Source organism: Aythya marila (assembly GCF_965140915.1).
Source record: "Aythya marila genome assembly, chromosome: 9".
Classification (NCBI taxonomy): domain Eukaryota; kingdom Metazoa; phylum Chordata; class Aves; order Anseriformes; family Anatidae; genus Aythya; species Aythya marila.
The window spans coordinates 16,859,252-16,884,274 of NC_139050.1; the positions used below are offsets into that span (position 1 = coordinate 16,859,252).

Genomic DNA, 25,023 nt, shown 5'->3' on the forward strand with positions numbered 1-25,023 from the left:
AGCTGATTTCCAAGGAACTGCTGGGAATCCTGCTTGGCATCGGTCCTTTGGGGCGAAACCATGGGGCTTTCCCCGGAGCACACCGGGCCGGGGTGGAGGTGGGCACGTGAGGGATGTGCGGAGCTGCATCCCTGCCGCTCTGGGGGTTGCCGTGGCCCTCTTAGGGCTGTAATCCCACTGGAGCCAATTTGGGGCTTTCTGGCCTTATTTTGGCAAGGGGCCTGAGTGTTTCGCATGGGGGGGAGGCTGAGGGCAGGAGCCAGCCCAGCCCTGTGGACGTGCGGGGCTCCACAGCCCCGGCCTTCTGCAGCCAGGCAGAACAACAATGCGGGCCCGCGCGGACATAATGGCCAGGGTTTGCTTGAGATACAAAGGCGCAGGGCTTTCACATGAGGTAATACTGATAAGTTACGCTCTCATTCACCGCTCCGCCTGCCAGCCGGCAGCGGGGCCACCGTTCCCCGCTCGCCTTCAGCCAGGACGTGCCCGGCCGCAGCGTCCTGCTGAGGATCCGTGTCCCTGCCTGCACCCCAGCACGCCAGGACCCGGAGATTTATTGTCCAAAACCACTCTGAGCATCCCTGGGAGGCTTCGTCCTGCTGCTGGCTCTGGGGAGTGGGACGAAGGGCTGGGTTTTGAAGGGGTTTGGCCGTAGGTAAGCAGGGAAGATTGCTGAGGATGAGGCTTGATGGCATCCAGGAGGCAAGGCCACGAGACCCCAACCCTGTTGCTTCAATATCCAACCAACCCCAGCATCTCTTTCCCCGCTGTCCCCTTCAACTCTTTCTCAGCTCTGGCCCTCCTGGCTGGGGTTGGGGTCTCCATGGATAAACACAGCCAAAGCAGCCCTGTCCCCTGCCCGGGGGGAGCTGCCGGCATTCCTGCAGGCGCTGCTTTGTCTGGAGGAGATGGGAACCCACCAGTCCTGATCTTTGGCGGTGGATTTCCCAACCAGAGGTATGGAGGGCTCGGGAGAAGACTGGAGAAGCTGAAGGACAGGTGGGGCAAGACCACACTGGTTGTGACACAGCCAGCAGATGGGTATCTATTAAGGAGAGAGATGTTTTTTAGCTTATTTACGACAATAAATCTGTCTCACTCCCCTCTATGCCCCCGGCTTGTGTCCTCAGGCCAAGAAGCCAGGCGGCTCCCTGAGGCCTGAGCAATGGCAAAGCGATGAGGGTCTGCCTGAACCGAGGTGCTGCTGTGGTCGAGGCATTCCCAGGGGTGCTCAGACACTCTGGCACAAACCCATGGCCCCTCTCCGTACGGGTGGGCTGCAGGAAGCAGACGGAGGTGCCTGAGGAACTGCTTGGCTCCCACCCAGTGCTCCCCTCCTTGAGTCACCCCGGGGTGGCTCCATCCCCTTGGCCAGTCACTCCTGATTAACGCTGAGGCAAACGAGCGCGGGGCGGGCCTTTGCTCCTCGCCGAAACTGCAAGAGGCAGAGGAGCCAAAGCCTTCGTAAGCCGATGAGCCACGCGGCGAGGCCGAGGTGCTGCAACACGTTCCTGCCTCGAATGTTGGTAGCAGCCACCAGTAAGCGCCCAGGGGGAAGATGGTGAGATAACGCTGCGCTGTGGGAAAGCAAGCCGGGGCACCGGGCTGGGCCTGCTGCTACAGGACCCCAGGGAATGAGAGCGCAGGGGAAAAATCTGCCCTTTGAGGAAGCCTGTGAGGCACCACGGAGGGTCGTGGGATGGCGGCGAGGTGAGTGCTCCTCTCTGCTTGATAGTCATGGACGGCAGATAAAGGATGGAAGCAGCCAGCCCTTCCCTGCGAGGGGCTGTGTCTGGGGGCATCCCGGGCTGCTGCCACGCGTACATGTGCCCTCATTGGAAGTGCACAAAGGAAGGGCGCTGCCTGCCCTCGGGGCACCAGGGGGGTGGCACGCCTTTGCTGTCCCTCTCATCCTCCTGGGCCAGTGATGGAGCAGAGCTAAAGGGGCACAAGTGCAGGCTCTGCCCCATGCACCAGACCCGTTTCCAGGCCCTATTGGGCTCACGGCCCCTTGCGCAACAAGGGCACAGCTGGAGGCAGGAGGCGGGGATGATGGAGGTGTCCAAGCCGTGTCCCTCTTGCCACACATGATATCACCACGAAACCGCAGGCCCCCACGCCGGCAGTGCTGCTGACAAACATCGAATGCCCCCGCTTTCTCCCCCCCCCCCCAGCTCCTTCGCCTCCTGTGGAAGGAACGGGGCAGCTGGTGGTGCCACCTGGTGCAGCAGGGAGCCCGGCCAAGCTGCGGGCTTGGCTCTGTCCCCACGGGGGTGAAGAGGAGCAGAGACACGGCGTGACTCAGCGGCACGCAGAGAGGAGCTGCCTGCTCCCACCTGGCTTCACAGCGAGGGGGGCAGTGGGGCTGGGGGCTCCTGGGTCCCCCCACCCCATCTCCCACTCATCCAAAAGGGCAAGCAGACCGAAGGGCCTGCCCTGCACAGCTGGGGACACGCTGCTGCCATGCTGTTAGCAGAGCACATGGCAATCACTTTGCTTTGGCAGCGGTCTGGAGAGCAGGAGGAAAGGGGAGAGCACTGAAAGGGGGATCCCGTATCACTGTGCTCCCCCCGGGGCCAGCTCCAGCCGGGAACTACGTCTGCTCTCCAGCACCTGGGGGGACCAGCTGCTGCACACTGGTGGCTCTGCTCATGCAGAGGGGGGACACTCGCTTATTTGCCATGCGGTGGCTGCGTGCCCAGTACGGGGGCTTGCTGCCTCCCAGCTGTGCTGGGGCAGAGCTGAGTCTCTGGTCCTTCTGAGTGGGATGCTGCCTTTGCTGGTGGCATCCCGGCATGTGGGGAGATGTGATGGTCCTACTGAAGGTGTGTTTCTGCCCGTCTCCTGTGGTCCCCACAGCAAAAGCCCTCTGCTTTTGGGCAGCTCCCTCAACCAACCCAATGGCAGGACACAGAGCAGTCTGCGTCTGTGTGGCTGCCGTGGGGGCTTCCCCTTGAGCAGCTCCACCTCAGCACTATCACCACGGCTTTGTGGGGCTCAGCATGCTGTGAGCAGGGCCTTGGGGGCGGTGTATCTGCAGGAGGAGTGGGACTGGCACTAGTGGGTTGTGCATTGCAATTGGCCTCTAGAAGGGACCAATGCCAGGTGCTGTGGGCACCAGTTGTCCCCTTCCCAAGTGAAGGAGCAGCACGGCCTGCTCAGACCAAGTTTCCTGCTGAAGAAAAGACTGAGCAGAGCCTTTCTACATCAGCCCCTGCTTGCAGCCACGCTTGAGGTCCCTTTGGACCTCCCTGTGCGTGCTCTAAGGGGCTGCTCCAGGCAGACAGCTCAAACAGCAGGCACTGGGGGTGCCAGTCTTGCTCAGAAAGACTGGTTTCTCTCCAGATTTTCATCGGACTGCAGTTCTCTGGCAAGCCCGGTGTGATTTTCAGGTAACAACAGGATGACCGAATCACCTCTTCCCAGTCAGGGAGACGCTGGCTCTCCCTCTGCTACAAAACCCTGCGGCATCAGGAAGAGGAGGGAAGCGGATGAGCTCCTGGCCTCATCCTTTAAGTGCTTATCCTTGAAGTGCTGCTCCTGGCCTCATCCTTTAAGTGCTGTCCCCCCCCTGCGCGAAGCTCTGCCCCATCCTGGTGAGGTGCCCATTTGCTTGGGTGCTGTGGTGCTGTGGGGCTGGGGGGCTCAAGGAAGGTGTGGGGAGCTGGGATCGGCTTCTCCTCACAGATAAATAGTGATAGGGCTACAGGGAATGGCCTCGAGTTGTGTTGGGGGGGGGGGGTCAGGTTGGAAACGAGGAGACATTTATTGTAAAAATGAGCGGCTGGGCACTGAGATGGGTTGCCAGGGGAGCTGGTGGTGGCGTTGCCGACAGCGGGGGCGTTTCGGAACGGTTGGACGCGGTGCTTGGGGCCACGTTTGAGCGGGTGACACTGACACGAGGGGGACACTTGGACCAAACGCTCTGTGAGGCTTCCTGAGGCCCCGTTCCCAAGCCCGCTTCGCTGGGCGAGGCCTTGTGAGCCGCGCCGCGGCCCGTAGGCCGCCTCCGACCCGGAAGAGGACGGCGGGGGAGGGAGGGGAGGGGGGGGGGGCGTCGGGACATTTAAACGGCGCGGAGCGGCGCGGGGCGGCCGGTGAGTGCCGGGAGCGGGCGGGGGGCTCGGGACGGGGCCCCCCTCCTCACCCCGAGGGGCTGGGCACGGAGAAGGGCCCGGAGCCGCTTCCCCGGGGGCTGTCGGGTGCTGCGAGCCCGGTGGCGGAGCCGTCCCGGCCGCCCCCCCCCCCCCCTCAGGTGGCTCCCTCAGGGGTGCGAGGCCGGGCCCTTAAGGGGGGGTCCAGGCAGGGCCCTCAGGAGCCCCCCACCAGGTTTTTGGGGGAGTTGTGGGGATGGGGTCAGCGTGGGGGGGCTCCACAGCCAGCCTGGAGCCCCCCCTGCTGCCCCTATGGGTGCTCCTCGCCCCCCTCTGCCCTCCCTCCCTGCCCTGGGTGGCTGCCCTTGGGAAGCAAATAGCCCAAATGTGATGTGCAGGGGGTGACCCCCCCCCTTTTTTATGTCTGTGCTCCATTTACGTGGCTAACGCTGCGGAGGCGAGAGGCAGGTGTTTGCTCTTTGGTGGTAGATAAAGGTGGCAAAGTGCTGTCCGCCCCAGCCTGTGTTTGGAGAGTAGGCTCGCAGGCCCTCATCAATGTTATCTGCCTCTGCTCGGCTGGCAGCTGGCGAAGGTGACGTTAGAAAGAGGGCCCCGCCGGAGACCTCCCCGCGCGAGGGTTTTGTAACAGCAGGTCAGTCTCTGAGAAGAGTTTAGCTATTGGCCAGCGCCGATGGAAAATCTTAGGAGCGAGAAGCACAAACCACACAAAGAATTTTTCCTATTGATTCAGGGATTTTTAATTTCTGCTTTGTATTGTGAAGGCCATTCACATCCGTGCTCAATTACTTCAGCAAATCGAGGCGTAACTCGCGCTGCTTCGCTGGAAGGGCCAGAGCAGGCAGCGAGGAGGAGGAGGCAGCTCCACAACCCTTCATCTCCGCCAGGTGCCCCGTTCCCAGGCAGTGTGTGTCCACAAGAGGCTGCGTGGGGGCTCGTCCTCCGTGCAACTGCAGCAAAAGGGAGCTGAGAGCTGGCTGAGGGCGAAGAAAAATTCCACCGTGGTGGGAGTAAGGAAGGGAACATAAATTTCTCTTCTGCTGAACTCTGCGTTCTGTCCTGCCAACGCTCCTGTGCTCGGAGAAGTGAAGAAAGAAAGGTTTCATGGGCAATGTCCTTTAGTTTAGCTCTGAGCCCGGTGCCTTTCAGTTTTGGCATAGAAAAGGTGACAGTGCGGCCTCGAAGTTCTCACTGTAACAGCTGGGGTGAAATTCAGCTGTTCGGCTTCAAACGTGCCTCGAAGGGAAAAAGGCATTTTTATGGAGCCCTGCAGGAGACAACAGTTGCACTGGTGTACATTAACCATGTATTTTATATTCCTCTTTGGTGTTAGGTACAGCAGAGATCATTGATATGTCCTATCCGTGCTTATAATTTACATTAATAGGAGCTGAGGACAATTTACTAGATTGTTTCACTCTGAGAGCTTAAAAGCTAAAGCAGCTCAAAGGGGATTGAAAGCCTGATCTACTTAAGCTCTGTACTCATGCTGCAAAGGTGGAGGGCTTAACATCCCCTGCAGAAACGGGGGCCAAACGGAATGGGAGCCAGTGTGTCACTGAGAATCACTAAGAATTACGGCCTCTTGCAAGGTCCTTAGTGGTGTGAGGGAGTTTAGTTTATATCAGTCACAGGGGAAACGAGATTTTGGCAAGAAAGACAGGCTGAAATGGTCAGTGTTGGTTTTCGGAGCACATGTTCTGTATAATCCACTAGAGTTCCCCACTGTGCAGGTGAGCTAAGAAGCGATACCTGATTTTTACCGCAACCTGTAGGTACCTCAGCGAGGCTGCAGTTATTTTCGAAGGCTTCAAGTTGGACGTGACAAGGTTTTAGTTCTGATAACCACAGCACTGGCACATCTGGCTGGCTGTCAGTTACTCCCTTAATTTAGCTGGGCTGTTGAAAGGCAAGGAGGGGAGGATTAAAGGAATCAGTCGTATTTGGGGTGTCAGCACTGGGACAAAAGTCCCCGTTTTGTGAGGCTTGTGGGCAGCTATGGCTTGCAGGCTGTGGACACTCGGTTACCAACAGTGGCTTGGTACAGGGCAGGTGTTGGCTGCAGCGTGAAACCCCGTCCCCGCAGTGGAGCAGTTTATCACCCTGTGGGATTTCTGTGAAGGCCAACACGTTCTCACTCACTAAACATTTGCCTCTTATAGCGTAGGCAATTATTTGTCATTCTGTTTCGAGAAAATGACCCTTCTTTTCCCCTGTGTTTGTTTATAACTCTGAAGTCTGGCCCTTTGCTGCGCTATGGATCCTCAGGGGCACGTGCGAAGCGCTTCTGCCCAAGGTGCCAAGGAAGGAGTAAGCAAGCCCGCCGTGCCGCAGAAGAACGCGTACGCTCGGCTCGTGCAGAAGCACCACAGCGGCCGATTCCGGTCCTACATGAATCACGTCGCGCAGAAAATGCAGCTGGAAGACGGCACCTGCAACGACCTCAGCTTGGACCTGGACCCACCCCTGAGGAGAGGACTGGCGAAGGAGAACCTGGCCAGGAACGGGTTGAAAGCGCACAGCTATTCACCAGGCAGAGCGCCTCACCTGGAACAGCCCGGGCCTGGGGGATTGGAGAACGAGAAATCCGTCCTCAACAGGTGTTCTCATCGAAAAAATGCCAACGTTCACCTAGAAGGAGACTTGGAGGTGGAGGAAGACTGCTACGTGCACCAGCGTGGAGCTGCAGGCGACTTGTTAAACGCGAGCGACGCCCCGGGTGGGAGAGTGTTGACCGGCCCGAGGCACGGCGCAGCTCTGCAGAGGTCGTCTGGTTCTGACGAGAAGGACGAGGAGGACACGTGGAGGAAGAAACACAAGAAACGAGGCAGGTGTCCTGCCAACACGGACCCGGCAGCTGGGCACTCGGGGACTGAGCAGTCTGGCGGGGATGTGCTGGCAGCAAATGCCAGGAAAAGCAGTCACTTGTCTGCAGGCCACGTCCACGGTGAGTTCGATCTAATGACCTGCTTGGTCCGTGTGCTGCAATTACCCTGGAATTGAATGTGATGGTTTAGTCATGAGGGAGTTAACGCGAGCCAGTTCTGCTCTGTCTGAGTTAGTCAGCCCTTAGTTACCTGGGGGTGGCTTCGTCCTGCTTTACAAGTCAGCCATGCTGCATGTGCAAATGGCTTCGCGTGGAGCCAGCCTGGCGCTGGCAGGGCCTGGTCCCCTGGCACAGGCTCTGTGAATGTGGCTGTGCTGCTTCCAGGACCAGTGCAGGTCTAGGAGAGCCCAATTTCTGTGGGGCAGGGTCCAAATTAATAAGGCAGCTGGATCTGAGCTGGCTCAAGGCGAAGTCACAGTTCCCTCTGCGTCGCTTCGTTGGATCTGGAGTGCTGCTTAGCCTCTGTAGAGCGTCCAAGCCTGTCTAATACTCAGGGGCTAAGATGCCTGTATAATATCTAATTCCTGATACAGGGTGTTGACTCTAGTAAATTTTACTGGTAGTAACAAAGAGAATACATCTTGCAATCGTACAGCGAGTGCCTCTTAAATGCAACGGTCAGGGCAAAAAGCCAACTTACAGAGATAAAATTCTTTATTAAAAAAAATTCACAGCATTTACAAGCAGCCGAAGCCAGGCAGTTTAAATTTGATCTCCTGATGTAATGGGTTAAAACTTCCTCTGAATGATATTTACGGTGAAATACTTGAAATAGCCTGATCTTATGAACTACTACTGGAGGAACTCATAAATGTCACTGCATTAAATTCTCTGTAACAAGTAGAAGAGATCAATTTCTCAGCTGGGTACGAGGGGCCCGAGGTCTATCACAACGTTTGGATTTGAAATCAAGTAAATGTTTAACTGAATCACTGGCAAATCTGTGCCCCATCAGTCAGGAGTGGCAAGTAATACGCTTTTTACAGGGCTTGCTGTATTTTTGGAGGCTGTGACAGCAGAATTATGTGCTAGATTATGTGCTAAAGTTGGTAAACTTTCATGAGTTCTTTCAAGACGGATCATAATTAGACACTTAACACAAGCAGATTGCTGACATTTATGGAAGAGCCTCATTTTTGGGAGGGTTTTTCTGGTATGTCTCATGGTAACAATTCTGTGCTTGTTACGCTGGCTGTAGTACGGGACTCGGCTGCCTTTTACCCTGCTGCGAACTAGTAGAGACTTACTTTTGGACAGTAGGGAAGAGCAGCTAAGAGATTCCATGCTGATGTTAATTAAGACTGGTTAGTTTGTTGGTGTGAGGTGCTGCACTTCTCAGAAATCGAATTTGACGCTGTGCCAGCTAATTGCACGGGTACGGCCGGTGGCCTGAGGTGCGGTCCCAGAGCTGTCCGAGCTGATCTAAATCAGGGCTGCTGTGGGTCCAGGCTGCCCTTCCTTCCATTCTCTTCCCTCAGCTGCAGCTTTGAGAAGTGTCCTCAGGCTCGTCTGGTTTTCTTGGTTCCTCATCCAAAGTCAAGCCTGGCCCCTGGAGAGGGCATCAGGTCCTCCTGGAGTAAATGCAGGGCTTATGTCCAACGCATCACCAGATGTTGATGCACTAATCCTTGGTGAGGATTTCTGCAGGAATACGTGCGTTGTAAATCTCACCAGCCACAAGGTTTTGTATTTTTAGTGTCCTTGCCACCCTGAAGGATCAAAGTAAACTTCTAAACCAACTCTGAAAGTTGGCCCGAATCAAGAAGTGTATTCAATGGGACATGTCTTTCATGGATTCATTCTGTTCAGAGCAAACTTCGGTGGTTTGTGCATTATTTTCTGTGATTCTTTGAAGCTGCTTTTTTAATTTCTGTCTTTCTGCTGTGAGAGAAGTGATGTGATCAACCCTTCCTACCCCTCGGGTATTAAGAAAACAGAAACACCTGTCTAAAGAGGAGAAGCATAAAAAGATATTTCAGTGGATCAGAAAGGCTGCCCACCACAAGTAGAGGAATCCCAAGTCTTAAGAAAATGCTTTTGTAAATCAAAAGTCCAAAAGACTTACAGCTGTAACAAAGAAAATGATAGTCGTCTACGTGGTTTTCATTTAAAATAAAAGTACCCTGGCTTTCCGAAGTCAGCACCTGCAGTTCCCTCCTGCTTTTCTGGGAGTGAGGTTTACAACCCCTTTGAAAAGCAGCTATTTAGAAACTTGGTGTGGAGACCGAGAGCAGAAAATGTTGGCCATCGTGTGTTTGACCTCTCAGGTGGAAAACTCACACTGCTGGGAAGATTATTGGGAAATTATTTGCTTAAGTGACACCCTTCCTTTTCTTTTCCTTGCGTGCCTCCCGAGCCACCCTCCTGTGTAAGTTGAGACTGGTCACACTCCAGAACACTTGCAGGGGCATGAAAACAGTTTCCTGGGGAGGAAAGAAAGAGGAAAAAATAGATGTAATTTGATTCGGACAGATGTCTTTTCTGCTCAGTGTGAGTATATTTTAGTACTCCCGTTGAAGTGAAATAAAGGCTTAATGCAGGCGTTTAAGTAGAAGATCTCACACATCACAGTGCCAGATTAATATTTTCCCACTTCAAAGCTCGTCTGTTTCTCTTGATGCCGATATAAGTCAGATTCCTTTGCAGAGGCAGGTGTCTGGTTTGATCAGTTTAAATCAAGGCTTGTGAAACTCTGGGGGCAAGAATTGCTTCTGTCACAGCAGCGAGGCGTATCACCTTTTCAGCGGTGACATTTCCTCACAAATTAACTCTGCTGGGCTGTAGTAGGCTTACCAAAAGGCTCTTTGAGCTAATCTCAAAGCCAAGCATCCCTCTTTAGATTGCTTTGTTTCATTGTCCTCTTCTTAACAGCTCTTCAGCTCAGGTTTAGCCGTGGCCTAAAACTGAAAGCGCTAAAATTTAAGGAGGAGAAGGGCTGAAAAACCCCTTTGAGTGCTCTGTAGAAGGCTTCAGGCAGCGAGGAGCAGGTCCCTGTTGATGTCCTTCCAGTGGCGCAGCAGTTCCTGCGGCCCTGGGGGCAAGCAGAGAGGTTTGTGCAGCCCCAGCAAATGTCACGGACCCTGGAGCTCGCTGCTGGCGATGTCCCTGCTAATTCCAACACCTTGTCTTATTTGAGGGAAAACCCTGAGGTATAAACTGGTCAGAATTGCTCTCTGGCTCTCCCAGAGGGAGCTTGCCTTGTTTACGATCCCCCTGGTGCTTTTCTCCGCTCACCCAGAAGCGAAGCCCACGAGTGCCTCTGGAGGGCTGCTTGGCAGGAGGAGCTCATTTGAAATTGCACTTGGTTTTATTCCCTGTCGTGATTGCCGTTGTCATTCCGCACTGTAAGGTCCCCAGCCCTGTCTTGGAGGACAGAAATAATTCTTCTGCAGCAGGTAATTAGGAGGCTGACCATGGCAATCCCTCCTGGCGTTGCAGATTGTGCCTGTTTTTACAGAGTGCTGCTCTGTCAGCCGCTCGTCCGGCTGTCCTGACATATCGCCCTTAAAAAGTAATGAATGGTGGGGGAAAAGGCTGACTTGGGAGCTCTGGCTTTGGGTGAACTTGAGGAGCAACATGCTTAAAACTTGCAAATAGCCCTGTCCTGGTGGGAGCTGTAATTAGCAAATGGAACCTGCCACTTATCAGCGAGGATGCTTCGTCACAGCAGGCTGAAACATCCTGTTACTCATGAGGCTGGCTCCTTCTGCACCAGGCCTGCTGTTTTTTCTTCAAATCACTCTTTTCCTCCACCTTGTCTGGTGCTCAGGAGGTGGTTTCCCAGCTGTGGAGCTGGGATGCAGGCTTAGAGAAGCATCATCTGGCTTTGTGCAGTTGTGTGTCCTCAGGATCTGCTGCATAGCTCCTACTGGCGTGTGTGTGTGTATTTGTGTACGGGTCTCCTATAATTGCTGTAAGATGTTGCATTTCTCAGAGCTGCCTGAAAACAAAGCATACCAGAGGCTTTGTAAAAATCCCAAAATAACTTTGTGGGATGAAGCAAGAAATGCAGATTGAAGCAACACACTAAAATGCATATGGGCACCCCTGCGCCTCGTTTTCGTCTCTGTTCAGAGAAACTCAGGATCCATCCTCTCCTACACGGCCAATTTATTTTTCCTTGGTTAAGAGATGTCTCTGCTGTGACAGCATGCCCCTTGCCTGCTTTCCTGCTTCTGGGGCTTTCAGCAGAAAGTCCTGCTGAGCTCCCACTGGCTTTGTAGTTTTTGTAGATTCTGTACCAAGAGCTAAACTTTGCTCTTCTTTTGGAGCTTTTCCACCTCTCCCTGCCCCAGCTCCTCAGCGTTGTGCAGAGATTTAGCGGAGGTTGTCACCATCTGGATTGCCCAAAGAGCTTTGCGCTGGGAGCTCTGGGTTTGAACCACCCTTGTCTGAAAGGTGGCACAGCGGTGGAGCTCACCTGGGGTTCACTGTAGGGGACCAGCAGTCTGCCTTGCTGCATATAGGCACAGATCGCAGCTCCAACCTCTGCGAGCATAATTGCTGTGAAGCCTCCTGTTCTGAAGTTTCGGAAACCATAACGAAGCAGAAAATCAGTCAAAAGCGTCACTTTATATTATGATGCTTATAGATTTTCATCTCATGCGATTTCCCTGCTAGTTTTTTCCCTCGGTCTCCAATCCTTTAGGGTCTTTGGGTGTTAAGATTTCCCTAACAAAAAGTTCCCTTAACAGAACGTCTTTCATGAAGTCCTCTGGGTTGTTTTCTGGTTTTTTGATCAAAGGCTCTAAGGGTTTTCCCACTTCAATCTGGCATTAGTCATCAAAATCTCTTTTCAGACAGACCACTGCCTGATGTTTCTGTCATAAAAGAGCTCAAAACCCCCCTTTTCCTTGAGGACAGAAGCGCTGATTCTTCCTGCAGCATCTGTCTGTCACATGCCGGTGGTTGAGATTTGTATGGCTGCTAAGTGAAACTTCGTCTGAAATACCTGTGATGCATCACGTTATTGGTGAGTCCTTTAGAACAAGCCCTGTTTTAGTAGGGGCAGGAAGGCTGCGGCCGCTTTCTGAGTTCATGTGCTCCTCAGCCTGTTTGTGGGGGAACGCTGCTGATAGTCTGCTGGTCTGCTGGAAAAATCCCCCCAAAAAACACACCAAAAATCAAGTGTCTGCGTAAGAGAAGTGCCCTCCGAAGGTGGGTGCAGGGGGATCTTTGGGAACGCCGTCCCCTGACCACGCTCAGTTTCAAAGGACGTCAGGAGCTGCAAGAGCTGAGAGGGGGGCGGCTGTCGGTGCTGAAAGCTGGGGTGGGACAGGACGCTGGTGCTCCTTTGAAGGCTGATCGCTCTGAAATGAGTTCAGATTTTTCAGATACACCGTCACCAGCTGTACCTGCTGCCGTCCTCCTTGGGAAGAAGACCCCCACCGACCGCCAGGTAGCCTCCTGCAGCTGCCCTCACAAAAAGCTTTGATGTGGTAGGCACCTTGCCCGTCTGTCAGCGTCAGCAGCCCCCCGAGAGGGAACAGCCAGCTCCTGGGTCACGGCATGCTTTGTCTGAGACCGTGCAAGATTCCCGTGGCCCCTTCTGATTTACTGTTTGTCTGACGCTTGGCATTTATTTGCCCGGGCTGTGATATTTAACCAGCTTGGGCAGCTTCCACAGAGGAGTGTCTCTGGCAAGCAGGCTGGTGTTTAGCGTCGTAGCTTGAAAAAAAAACCCAACGATTGTTGCTGTTGGATGGAGTTGTTGTGTTTGTGGCTGCAACCCTGACATTTGCAAGGTTCAGCACAGGTGAAGGAAATGTCTTGGAATGGCTTTCCTGCAGGCTCGATGGGCACAGCTGATCAAGAAATACCGGGCTTAATAAGATGCCAAAATCCCAGGGCTTTTGTCTTGCCATCATCCAATGCAGCACATTTTGTATTTGCCTTTGTTTCTCTGCTGGAGCTTTGAAGGAAAAACGATAGCTGGGAAACCTTGCAAGGCAAATTTCAGAGCGTTGCTTTTTAGCGGCGAGCCTTCCAGTTCTTGCGTGGAGAAATTCAGAGCTCAAGAATGCTGCTATCTCCCTGTCTGGCACCCGTAAATGTGAGCCAGCGATGGAGCAAAGGCCGGAGAATCAGCTCAATAAATGGAGAATGCTGGTTGCTGTGGAAATCTCTTAAATGCAGCTAATCTTGCCAAGTCTAATGTAGTGTTTAGGTGATGTTAATCATCGTAATAGGATATGGGAGGGAAGGGAAAGCTGGATTTACGGTATTGCCCCATCTGAGAAGCACTGGAGAGATAGGATGCTCCTTTCTCTAATGGTTCAGCAACGTCATCGCGAACATAAATTTGGGCTGCTTTTGATAGGAAAAATGCTGCATTCCTGAAGCTTGTGCAACGAGCATTTTTGGCTAACATCAGCTCTAGTATGTGAGTTAATATCTGATGCATCCTCTCCTGGGGAGATGAGATCCTGCCGTGTAGAGTCTGTGGGTTTGGGATCCCATTTGATAATCACTGTCTGTGCCTGTCACCAGAGCCCTGAGCGCGCCGAGCTGCAGCGGGACCAAATTCTGGGGCAGGAGCCCTCGCATCCAGCAGCAAAGCCTTTATCTCCCTGAAGCAGCATCCTTCACATGCCGGTGTTCATCAGCAGAGATGCTTCTTACTGTTGACTTGCTTTTTTAAACTGTTTTTTCCTTCTCTAGCTCCAATCTCCGAAATTAGGCGTCCATCGTGTAGCTCAGACTACTGGGTCTGTCTGCGTGATGTCACTCCCAGGAAAAAAATCCACAGTGGGCTACTCCAGGAATTGATTTTAAATTTTAATTAGTTTTCAAACCGTTATTCAACTTTGTCATCGTTTTCTGTAGCCAAGGTTGTGTTGAGTTCCCTCGGTGTCAGTTCCTTCTGGGCTGGAGCTTGGTAGAATCACAGCCCAGGTGTAATGGCTTGGGAGCTGCTCGGCTGCACTAATTACCAGTTCTCAATTTATAGCCGTGTTTACCAACAGGTGTGGCCGGTTCCTACATGGTCGCGTTCTGCCCTGTGCTGTTTCATACTTCTGTCGATGATCAGGAAGAAACCACGCCAGCATGGCCGAGAGTTTCTTGGGAGCGTTGAGTAATGGGGGCAGTCACTGGCAGCAGGCAGAAGAAAATCCATGTCCCGGGCCTGCGCAGAGCCATGCGAGCGGTGTGAGGAGCCCAGTGTGGGAAGCAACAGCTTGGAAAAAAAAAAAAAAAAGAAGTTTGGAGCTTTTTGATGGATTCATCAGCTGAACATCCCCCTCCTGTGAAATGTGGCCAAGAGGGTAATGTACGAGCATGGGAATTGCAAGATGGAGTAGGGGCTGCGTGTGTCTTTGGCACGGCAGCAGCAGCAGCTTCGGGAGCGCTGCGTCCTGTGGTGATGCCCTCTGTTCGGGGAGGATGGTGATGAATTGATGAATACTCCGAGGAGGGCCACGAGGAAGATTAAAACGCCAGGATCACGAGTGACTGATGTGAGGAACCCTGCTTTACTTATCAAAGAGATGCTTGGGGGAAGGGAGCTCTCAGCAAATTGCCTACATGGGGAACAGATGTTCAATAATAGGCTACTCAGTTGAGCGGATTATGATATAATGCATCTGAGGCTAAACAAATCCAGGCTGGAAATAAAGCACAATTTAGCAGGGAGGGTAAATGACCACTGGAACGGTTTTACCAAGGCTTATGCGATGCGGGCTCTTGCTGGCACGTTTAAAAGCCTTGATAAGAAACGCTCCCCACCCACACCCCAAAGCGTGCTGCAGTTCAAACATGACTTAATTTCGGAAAGCCCTCTGTCCTCTGCTATCCATGGGGTCAGCCAGCCACACACCCCAATCAGCTCCGGCCTCTTCAGACCATCTCCAAACCATCTTTACCTCGGGTCCTGAGGCAGGACACGCGCTCTGCAGTAACCATCAGCAGCTGATTGTGATTCCTCTGCAGGCCCTGCTACTGCCCAGCTCTCCGACCACTGCTTGTGGCTCCCGTGGCCGGCGTGTTGGTGGCCAGCCCTCGCCCTCCCAACCTCCAGCCCCTGCTCCGCGAGGTGCTGTGGGCTGCATGTCCCTAACTCCCTCTTGTGGGGAAATCCAGGCTGTGGAGAGCTGTAGCTTGGCTGGGGCAGGATGGAAAAGATGCTGGGATCCACCGCGTAAAATGATGTCTTCGGCGACAAAAATAAAAACTTGCAGGGTGCTGAAGGAAGATGTCAACGCTGCAACCCCCAGATGTATGGGGCAGCTCATGCCTTGGAGACTACGTCCGGCTTTCTATAGATAAAAGCTGGCAGCAATAATGCATTTTGTTCCGTTTGTATGTTTTTTAAACTTTTTTTTCTTCCATAATATTAAGGGCCATGAACTCCGTACCTAATACATCAAGCGAGCAGCACGGGGAATGGTTCCTCAGCAGGTTGTTTTATTCTGCAGCACATACGGTAACCTCGGGATATGCATGGAGCTGAAAGCAGTCCTTTCATTTTCGGCTGTTAACATCTCCTAGTGCATTAGCACCTCCCGACAGGTGCCTTTCAAAGCCTCTTGACTTCTTCTGATCTTCGAGGAGCTCGCTTGAAGCCCGGGGAAATCAAAGGGAGAACTTCCGCGATATTATGTTTTCGAAGCGTTTTTTTTTTTTTTTCTTGAAGCGTTGAAGGAGCCTGTTCGCGTCGTAGCTGGACGAAACAAAGAGCCAAATGTCTTGTGGAAGACGATTTGGGCGAAGGGGAGGATTGGGGGCCGTGGAAGCAGCCCTGACCCACATCCCGAGGCAGGAGTGGAAGCCTGGAGGAGCGCAGTCATCAGGCGGGGTAAGGTGGTGAGGAGGTCACGGGCAGGGTGGAGCAGGTTCACAGAGAGTCCTGAAAACCAGAAGAGCTGTATCCCCTCCCTGACAACGCCGCTGAGCTGCCGCACACAGCTGGAGCACAGTAACTATTTTGATAAACTTTTAGTCTATTGCTACTAAATGAGTTTCGTCACCAACCCCCAGTTCAGAGCCTGGAATGGTTTCTTTGGCTCTCGCGCTCGTAGTATTCCTACAACACAAACCTCGCTGAGGAATTGGATAAAGCTGCAATTACTGCCTGAGTTACCGAAGGCAGAGTCTTGCAGGCATGAGGATGCTTGGAAGTGTTTTGCGAGAGGAAGCACGGTGTCGCGGGCACATGATCTTGGCAGGCGGGAGCAGTTTCCACAGCATTGTTTTCTGCAGCAGAAAGAATCCATTGTGCATTTTTCTTCACTTAATTTTTTTTTTTTTTTTTTCCCCCTCAGAGCACGGGCCCTTTCAGAAAGCCAAAGTCAGCAACACCATTTTTCATTTTCCCTAGGTCCATATTGAAACCAAAGGGCGTACAACACAATAGCTGCGACTAAGCCCGTGCAGCTTAAAGCAAAGCAGCGGTGGCAACGTGAGCTTCCCACCACGCAGAGTGAGCTGGGCACGAGTCTGGAAATGGGCTGCTGTCTCTGCTCCTCTCTCCTTCGTATCCATGCATGTGCCACTTCGTTTTTTGCTACCTCCGTCTCTCAGTGGGGATGTTTCATCAACCACAGCCTGTGGTTCTCCAGCCTGTTGGTCACCGGCTGGGGTGCAGGACACCTTTGACCCCACGGGGCCAGGATTCCTTTTGTGCTTTTTCCTTCCACCCTTCTGTGCAGATTTTGGCAGACTTCCTGCCGAAAATATTGGGAGAATCACCCTTTCCAGGGAGGCAGGACGAGAGCATGCTCCAGCTTTGTTCCCGGGTGTGCAGATGGCCGATGGTTGGACCACATCCCGGCACATTAGCACGGTGGTGCTGGTGGGTGAGCTGCTGGCCAGCACGGCCGGGGCTGCTCTTACTGGTGACCAGTTGGGCTGTTGCTGCAGGAACTGGTTTGCTTTGAATGGCTTCTGAAATCATGTTTCAGAGGTGTGAGCACGGGCTGTCTTCTCGCTTTGTTTTGATTTGTCTAGACTCTGGGAAGCTTGGGTTTCTGCCGTGGCTGGGCCCCAGTGGCCCGTCGTAATGGGTCAATTAGTGCAAACTGGTGGGCATGGGAGCGAGGCCTGGCAGCCGAATTTCAATACATCATCCCCTCGGTTCAGGGCATTTGCATATGATTTACATTTTGGCCGAGCCCACGCATGTAAATGTAGGGCTGCATTGTTTCTCTTCTTTGAATGACTGTTTAATTAACTTTAAACTTAATTATGCAATCCGCCATCTGCCCAAATCCCTATAGTGCTGCCGTGTCACCGTCCTCTTCTGCCACGATACCCCCTTTCCTGGAAATTTACCTACTTTTAAATTAAGATAACATCAAGTCTCCTACATCCTCACCACTTTAGGAGGACCCGTGGTCGTGTTGTAGGATCTCCCTTCAGCTCTGTGGCGCAGTCCTGGATTTTTTTGGATTGCGGTGCAGCACGGGAGCGTTGCAGAACCATCATTTCGGGATTATTTGGGTTTGCTTCATCAGAGATCTTTATTTGCTTGTGGTAAGGAGAACGTGCTCTCAGCCTTTCTCTTAGCCCACAGGTTGAACATTTGACATACTGCCTAGCAGGCTTATCTCCAGAAGGTCTTTGCTGCAATGGAACCTCACCGAACTGATACCGTATCTCCAAGCCTTTCCACTCCTAAATCTCGAATGAATTCTTTCCCATGACATCCTCCTTTCTCCCTATTGCTTTGTCTTTCATCTTGAACCTTGAACCATCGGCTTTATTTAACCTGTTGCTGTAAATGCATCGAGGTGGCTGTGGTTCGAGGCTCTCGGGGAGCTGAGCTCCCTCCGATCCTGAGCACGGGCTGGAGTGGAGCTGAGCTCACGGGGAGCGTGGTGGGTGGGTTTGGGTCCTGTTTGTGTTGCTGGGCCACTCGCTTGGCATTTTGCTCAAGATGCCGTCCAAGGAGTATCCTTTTTCTTCCTGGTACAGAAGTCTTTCTCTGAACAACTACACTAACAGCTGTCTTTGTGTTTTTCCTTCTAAAACGAAACAGAACAAAAAAGTACTTGGCTGTTACCATTCGCGGGACATTTAATCTCTTAAATCCACAAAATATTTTTGAAAACATAAATAGCTGGTTGCTTGTGACCTGTCTGCGACCAGTGTTTTTATTGTTGTAGCTCGCGTTTGAGATCTCTCTGCTGGTGTTTGTTGTTTTTGCCCGTGTGAGGTCATCTGCTCCTGGATGTTGTAGTGGTCATTGAAGTGCCTGGGGTATGAGTTAGTCAGTTCTATGAAATGGCACGTACTGGATGTTGCTGGTGCATTAGAAGCTAAAAACAATTTAACAAATGTGTTTCAGCTTTTGAATGTTGAGAGGGAGCTCTTTCGGAGGCCCCGTTGAGCAGCAGAATATATCAAATAGCTTTTACGTTGCCTGTTTACACCTAGGAAAGGGGAAGATGTGGGGATCCTAGCAAAACCTCCCCGATGTTAAGGCACTTTGTACCGACAAAATATGCTTTTGCTGGTAGAATTTGTTTGATTTTGGAGAAAGAAATGAGTAGTTGCCTGGTACAGCTGCATCAGCACTGGGATCTGGGATTTTTGGGTCGCTAGATGTCTTCAAAACCAGGCAGGGTTTCTGTAGGCTGAACTTTCATTCTGGGATTGTTAATGTGCCTGGATACCCATCAGCTTCCATAGTGAAATAAAGTTGCGGGCAGGACTTCCTGGCGAGTAGCAAAAAGCATTCGTTTGCTAAAAGACAGAATTTGGCTTCTAAAACTTGGTTTGCAAGCTCTGCCAGGAGCCCAGGGGCCAGCTTGCACTTGGCAGTTTGTGAGCTGGTGCTTGGGGTTGTGGCGTGGCTGGATTCTTTTCTTGGGGTCCCTACTGGGGATGGGAAGGAACACGCTTTGTTTAGCTTAACTGGGCTGAGACAGGAGCACAGGGTTAGGCAGGGGCTGGCGTTGGAGCAGTTCTCCTTGCCTTTAGTGGGTTAATCCCTGAGTTTTGGGGTGGGCAATGCCTGGGTCACCATGGGTAGCCTCCGTGCCGTGCCTTCTGGCTCATGGGTGTATCCTTCCAGTGGCTTAGTAACTGCATAGCTGGGCTCTCTTGAAGAATTAAATGTCAGGGAACCTCTTGGAAGGTTTGAAGGAAATTGGCTTAAGTCATCCCAACGTGTCAGCTCTGAAGCGAACCATTGGAGGAACACGGACAAATATTTAGTAACCATGTGTTGAGAGCATCTCATTAACTGATAACAGATTGTTCTATTGCATGTTATCAGTTCTGGGCTACGCTTCTGCTTCTTTTCATGCTCATACTGACTGGATAAGCGATGGTATTTGAAAGATTCCTTTGCACATGCAGATGATGATCTAACACCGGGGAGCAATGGAAAATCCCCTTAGCGATGGCAGAGCCAGCAGGAGCGGTGATGCCCAGTCCTGGGTGATAACGTAAGTAGTAGGCAGAAGTATTTAGTGCTGGAAAAGTTCATAATAACGGGGGATATAGTTCCCTTCAACACCACGTCTTTTTCCTTAAAAAGGGACACATCGAGGTGGCTGTTGGTGGGGTGGGACCCCTGAACCCATGGGGCAGTTTCCAGCTAATGCCGACGTTTTGGCGCTCTCAGGTGCTCCTGTCCTTGCCAGGAGAGCTGGGTTGGGGACAGCTGGATGTGCAACAGGAGGTAAAAATGGCGAGTGAAAGTAGATGCCCTTTGACAGGAGCGGGATTGCCATACAGAGGTGACTATGTTGGGATTTACCTTGGGTTTTCAGGTAAAACCAGTTGATGCTGGATCCTGGCTGAGCTGCATCCGAGGAGTCATGCATGTGCTAATGAAAATTCAGTAAGAAACACTTTCCATCTCTGTTGGCAGTAGTCAAACAGCTTGCCACGTGTTAGAGGGCAGTTGGAAGCGTTTTAGTTTTGGCAAGTCTCATTTAGGATCTTGATTGTTTCTTATAGGAAGTAATATGCAAATTTTAGTATAATAATTAAAGACTCCCTGGCCTTGCTAAGTTCACGTTTAGTTGAACATATCAGTTGATTTAGTTGACAATCTAGTTGATCAACTGACTAATATAGATGTGAAATTAAATGCAGTAATTTCCTAAACCTAAGCTATAGAGCGATTTTGCCAGAATTATGTCAAAATAAGCTAAACTGAACCATCTAACCGCCTCTTTTCCTGTAAGGCTGATCAGATCATTCTGGGAAGCTGCCGTGTGCAGTTTTTTCCCCAAGATGAGATGAATAGATAGGCTGAAAGATCAAAAAGCTCTGTTGCACAATGTCGCTGCGCTGAAGTGGAGATGTGGTGAGTGGGGCTTGGGTTCTGGGTCCCAGCTGGAGCCAGCCTCTGGCTCCATCCCTTCTGCTCCTCTTGTGGTGCCTGCATCAGAGTAAAAAGGGAGTCACTGGTTGTGGGCCAGTCTTCAAGCCACCCACTTCTTGTGCCTCTCCTGCCATGAAGGTGGGAGCTGTTTGTTTCCAAGAGTGCTCCCTCTGGGCTAGATTTTGGTGTTTCCTTGCTGTGCGTGTAGAACTGCTGCCTCCTCCTTAGGTGCTCCTCTGCCACCCTTTGTAGGGAGCCTCCGTGCCCGGTATCTAGGCTGTCACAGCTAAAATCTCCCCCCAAGAGGACTTGAGGTAGGGAACAGTCTGTCCCCTTCCCTCAGATTGTAACTCCTGGTAATTCCTGCTGACGGCATCGCGCCTCTAGAAGTCCTGGGGACTGCAGCCCCAGAGCAGCTCCGAGCCATCCGCGCAGCCAGAAGCTCGTACCCAACCACCTTGTATTTGCTGTGCTGTGGGGGCATTCGTGTTTTGGGTTAGCACTGCATGCACTCATGCTCTGCACTCCAGCTTTGAGTGGTTCTGCGCGTGCACAGTTTGGTGCTTCACCACCCCAGTTGGGATCTATCAACCACCCCCAGCTTCTCCACTTCAGTCTCACTTCTACTGAAGTTTAAAAAAAAAAATTGTATGGTATTTGTTTCCTTATTTTTTAAGCCATCGAATATTTAATGCCTAGAATGCACTACTGCTTCGTGTGACGTCTCCTTATCCTAAACTTTATCTTACAAATCACACGACTGTAACAAGGCAGAAAAAGCAGGCATCCTGCCACACCTGCTGCTGGAATAGAGTTGTACCAACTCCATCCCTGCAGTAATTTCGGGAAGGATATTCTCAGTGTACCCCACACTATCTATCGAGTTTTGTCCAGTTACGTTTTGCATTGTAGGATGACGTCTGGTTGTCCATCAGAATATTAATGCTGGGCAGCAGGAAAGCTCATGGTGAGAAATATTTCTAAGTTGCAGTGTGAAGGGACAGGTGTATAAAAGAGGGAAATACTGAGTCGGGTTGAAACAGATGGCAACCTGTGGTTTCCTTTCCCCTTTAAAAGGAGAAACACGAGCAGTGACACTGGTGGGGAATCAGAGGCGTTCCAGTTGAGTGCTAATTGTGACAGTTGTCTGTGGCTTTGTAACAGGGCTGGTTTTGTTTAGCTCTAAATGTCGAGGCCAACGCGGTCAGATATTTATCCAAAGTGGCTGCGTGTGAGCCGGCTTGCAAGCCAGCTCCGTTGAAGCACAACTTGGTCGTTGGAGCACATTTTTTCTCTGGATTCGTGTCCAAGCCTGAGTGAATGAAGAAGAAGACTGCTGAAGAGCAAACCAAAGGCTGAGCGTTGGAAGTGTGTGAGTGCCTCTGGTGTCTCCTCTGGTCTGGTGTCTCCCCTTGGCACAGAGAGGAGCTGCTCCGTGTCTTGCTGTGGTGCACCGCTTGTGGCAGTAGTGGCCCAGGATTTTGGGAAGTGACAATCCTGGCAAGTGCTGGGACAGCTCTGCTCGGCCACCTCTGGCTCTCAGCTCACTTGCAAACTTACTAGATATTCCTGCATTTTAATTTTCTTGTTTTTTTTTTTTTTTTTTTTTTTTTCTCCAGCTCCTCCATAATTACCTGCTAAGATGTAGCCTTCTCTTTACCCCAAGTTCTCTAATCTGTAATAGTATTTTTGGCGACTCGCTCTCATAGAAACAAGGGCTGGAGAGGACCTTGAGAGCTCGAGTAGCCTCCTGCACTACCTCAAGGAAAAAAACGCTCTTTCAGATGGGCTCTGACACACATCTGCCTCACCTATTTTTAAGGACCTTCAGTGGGGCAGGCTGCGTGACCTTGGTGGGTCTAGGGCCTTGCTTTTTTCAGAGTTTGCCTAAGATCCTGCTTCCTGTTCTCTTTGCGGTATTTAGGTGAGGTTCCTTCATCAAAATGTCTCTGAAAAGCTTCTCCAGAGCCAGCCGTGTTGCCAATTCAAATGCTCTTCTCCTCAGATCCCTCCAGCCTCTGCTTTTATTTTAAGTTTCTGTTATTGAACCTAATCCCTTGACCCTTAGGGCAGCTGCAAATCAGGCGTTTGCAAATCAAATGGTTTTAGTTCCGTGTAACGGGGTCTGCACAGGTAGCATTGCCTCTCGGGCACCCGTTGAAGCCTAAATCTGCAGTTGTGTTCCTGTCCTGTCACAGCTGCGGCCTCCCTCGTCTCCTCTGTGAGAGCACACGCAGGGAGTGTGCAGCGGCTGATCATGTACAGAGACCAGGCTACGCTGCCCTTATCCTTATCCTTACTCAACACGTAGGCTCCCTCTTTATTTCAGCATCCCGTTTGAGCTCCTGCTGTGGCATTTGATCATTTTGGTGGGCTGGCCTGAGCCAGCACCTCACGCTGTCCCGCTTCTTGTCTTGGTCTCTCTTGAGTTAGGAGGATCCCTCCCTCCTCCTGCTGATTTCCCCGTTGTTGTATGTGGAAGTTGCTTTGTCTGTGACCCGGTGAAGTAGCAGATTTCTCTTATTGTGCTGTATATTTAAAGCTCTCTGCTGAAGTAGTGTTTTGTTTACCCTTTCTTCCCGCTGCTTCAGCTTAATTCCATAAAGCGATTTCTGGTTTAGTTTTTGAAGGGTATTGTGCGTTTTAAAAAAAAAAAAAAAAAAAAAAAGAAATTAAAATAAATTGCCTTGTAACTTGGCTAGCCCCTTAGCAAATAAGTTGGCATTGCACGTTTTCTGACTTGCAGGTACAAGCTTGGACCCAGGGAGCGTAGCCAGGAGGGGCTGGAAGGCAAAGCTGTGATGACATGTTCAGTATCCAGGTGGAGGGCCAAGAGGGCAGCTGCACGGCGCTGGGTTGCATTCCAATGTGCTGATCCGTGGAACAGCGTTGGCATACGCTTTGGAAGCTGCTGCTTGCTCTCCTGGCTGTAGGGAAGGGTCTGAGGTGATGGCAGGGAAGGAAGGGGTGAGTCTTTGCAGAATATTTTCATACGATCGCGGCCTGTTCTGAGCAGGCTGGGCATTCGGAGCCCTGGCATTTCTTTGCGGTGTCATCGTGTGCATTGCTGCCTCTGGTAGCTCGAAAGTTAATTAGTACAGGGTGGGTTGTTGTGATTTTTTTTTTCTCCTTTTTCCCTGAACTACGTAATTTTAAATGCAAGTTGCAGGGAAGTTGTATTTTCTCACTATTTGGGGGCTTAATGGGGTGGAGGCAGGGGCTTTGGAAACAGTTTAACAATTTCACATTTTATACGCTCTAATGAATTTCCCAGGATTTTGGAAGGGTTCTATCCAACTTGAATATCGTAATTTCCAGAGGTTCGTTTGTGCTAAAGTTGGTGGTGGATTAAGAGGCACGAAGAGCCAACAGATTACAAATGAGCTAATGAAGACATCGTTTCTTTTGGATAAAGAGCATGACTCACAATCGTGACTTGTACTGAAGCACTGCAGACCACGAGGTTCACGAGGACCGTGAGTTGGCAGTGGGCTTCTTCCCTCTGTCCTCTGTTATTTCAAACTTTTGTTTGATTTCAGGTGCAGAAAAGAGAGGGTTTGCAAGGACCAGAAACAACTCTGAATCTGCAAGAGCTCCACAGAACTTCGATAGGAAGAGACAACTCTCTGAATCGCAGACAGAAACAATGAGCAATTCAGACAGCAGAATAAATCCTAGACAACTGGGAACTCCCAGAGGTATTAAAGAGTGCGTACATGCTTCAGGAATAAGCTGCCTTGAAGCATGTGCTAAGCGCTATTAAAAGATGGGCTGGGATGAATGCTCTTAACTCTAAAATGAGCTGTAAAAGGCTTAATTATTTGTAAAATATGATCATTCCAGGATTTTCGGTGCTCTGAAGTCGGGTGCCAGTATTTCTAGGCAAACCCTTTGCAAAAAAGTTCAAGCTCGAGTACAGAGCCCTTGTACAGCTGCTGTTAAGATACGTAGATAAGTTTGAAGGACAAGATAACTCTTATGAATTTCTGTTTGCAGGAGGATCCTATGCTGCTGCCCCGACATCAAGCGATAGAAAGAATCGAAATAAACCCACCCGAGGGAGGAAGAAGAGTATATTTGAAGCCTACATGTCAAAGGAGGATGTTTCAGCGGGACTGAAAAGGGGAGAGCTAATTCAGGTGCCTAGAACATAGAATGACCATGCTCATGTGATAAGTCTGTGGAAATCACAGGCAATTGTTGGAAGTGAATGCCAGCTAATTGCATGACAGGGAATTGATACACCGCTTGTACCTGCTTTCTCTGGAGGTTCTAGAAATGGGGTGAACCTTTTTACGACCAGCTGCAGTACAGTTTTTGATTTGATTGCAGATGTTCTGTAAAATTCCGGATCCACAGTCTCAATGAATCGGGGGGATGAGCTGCTAGCCACAGTAGTGGTTGTTGTGGAGACTGTTACTTTTACCAATGACAATCAAAAACATAGCAGATGCTCGCAGCCTCTATCTTTGTCAGTGTAAGTGAAAATGAATAGCCTTAGCAAGACACTTCTTGCTGAAATTCCTCACAAAGTCATGAATTAGTCCTTGGCAGTGAGGTGCAGATGCCTTTTCTTCCAGATGTACTCTTGTCAATCTGTTTCTACCAAATCTTCCCAGAAGTCTCCCTCCCACAAAAAAAAGGGAGATATGCAGGTAATGCTGTGGTCCCTGAGGTCTCGTGGGGCTGTACTTACCACAGCATTACGGTAAAGGGTTATAAACTATGATACAGCCGCCTAAATTAAT

At 51.2% G+C, this 25,023-nt stretch overlaps 1 protein-coding gene across 2 annotated transcripts in view; it reads left to right on the top strand.

Annotated features, from left to right (window-relative positions):
• The first annotated feature begins 4,065 nt into the window (after positions 1-4,065).
• Positions 4,066-25,023, top strand: part of DIS3L2 (DIS3 like 3'-5' exoribonuclease 2) — a 188,458-nt gene continuing 167,500 nt past the window's right edge. Inside the window, exons 1-4 of one of the 2 annotated variants that reach the window (XM_082766823.1) lie at positions 4,066-4,097; positions 6,350-7,059; positions 23,815-23,973; positions 24,272-24,414. In XM_082766823.1, the coding sequence (XP_082622949.1) occupies positions 6,369-7,059; positions 23,815-23,973; positions 24,272-24,414 (993 nt within the window). In that variant the 5' untranslated portion in view covers positions 4,066-4,097; positions 6,350-6,368. Of the gene's footprint in view, positions 4,098-6,349; positions 7,060-23,178; positions 23,243-23,814; positions 23,974-24,271; positions 24,415-25,023 lie in introns of those variants that run through there. The other variant, XM_082766824.1, reaches the window with a different exon arrangement.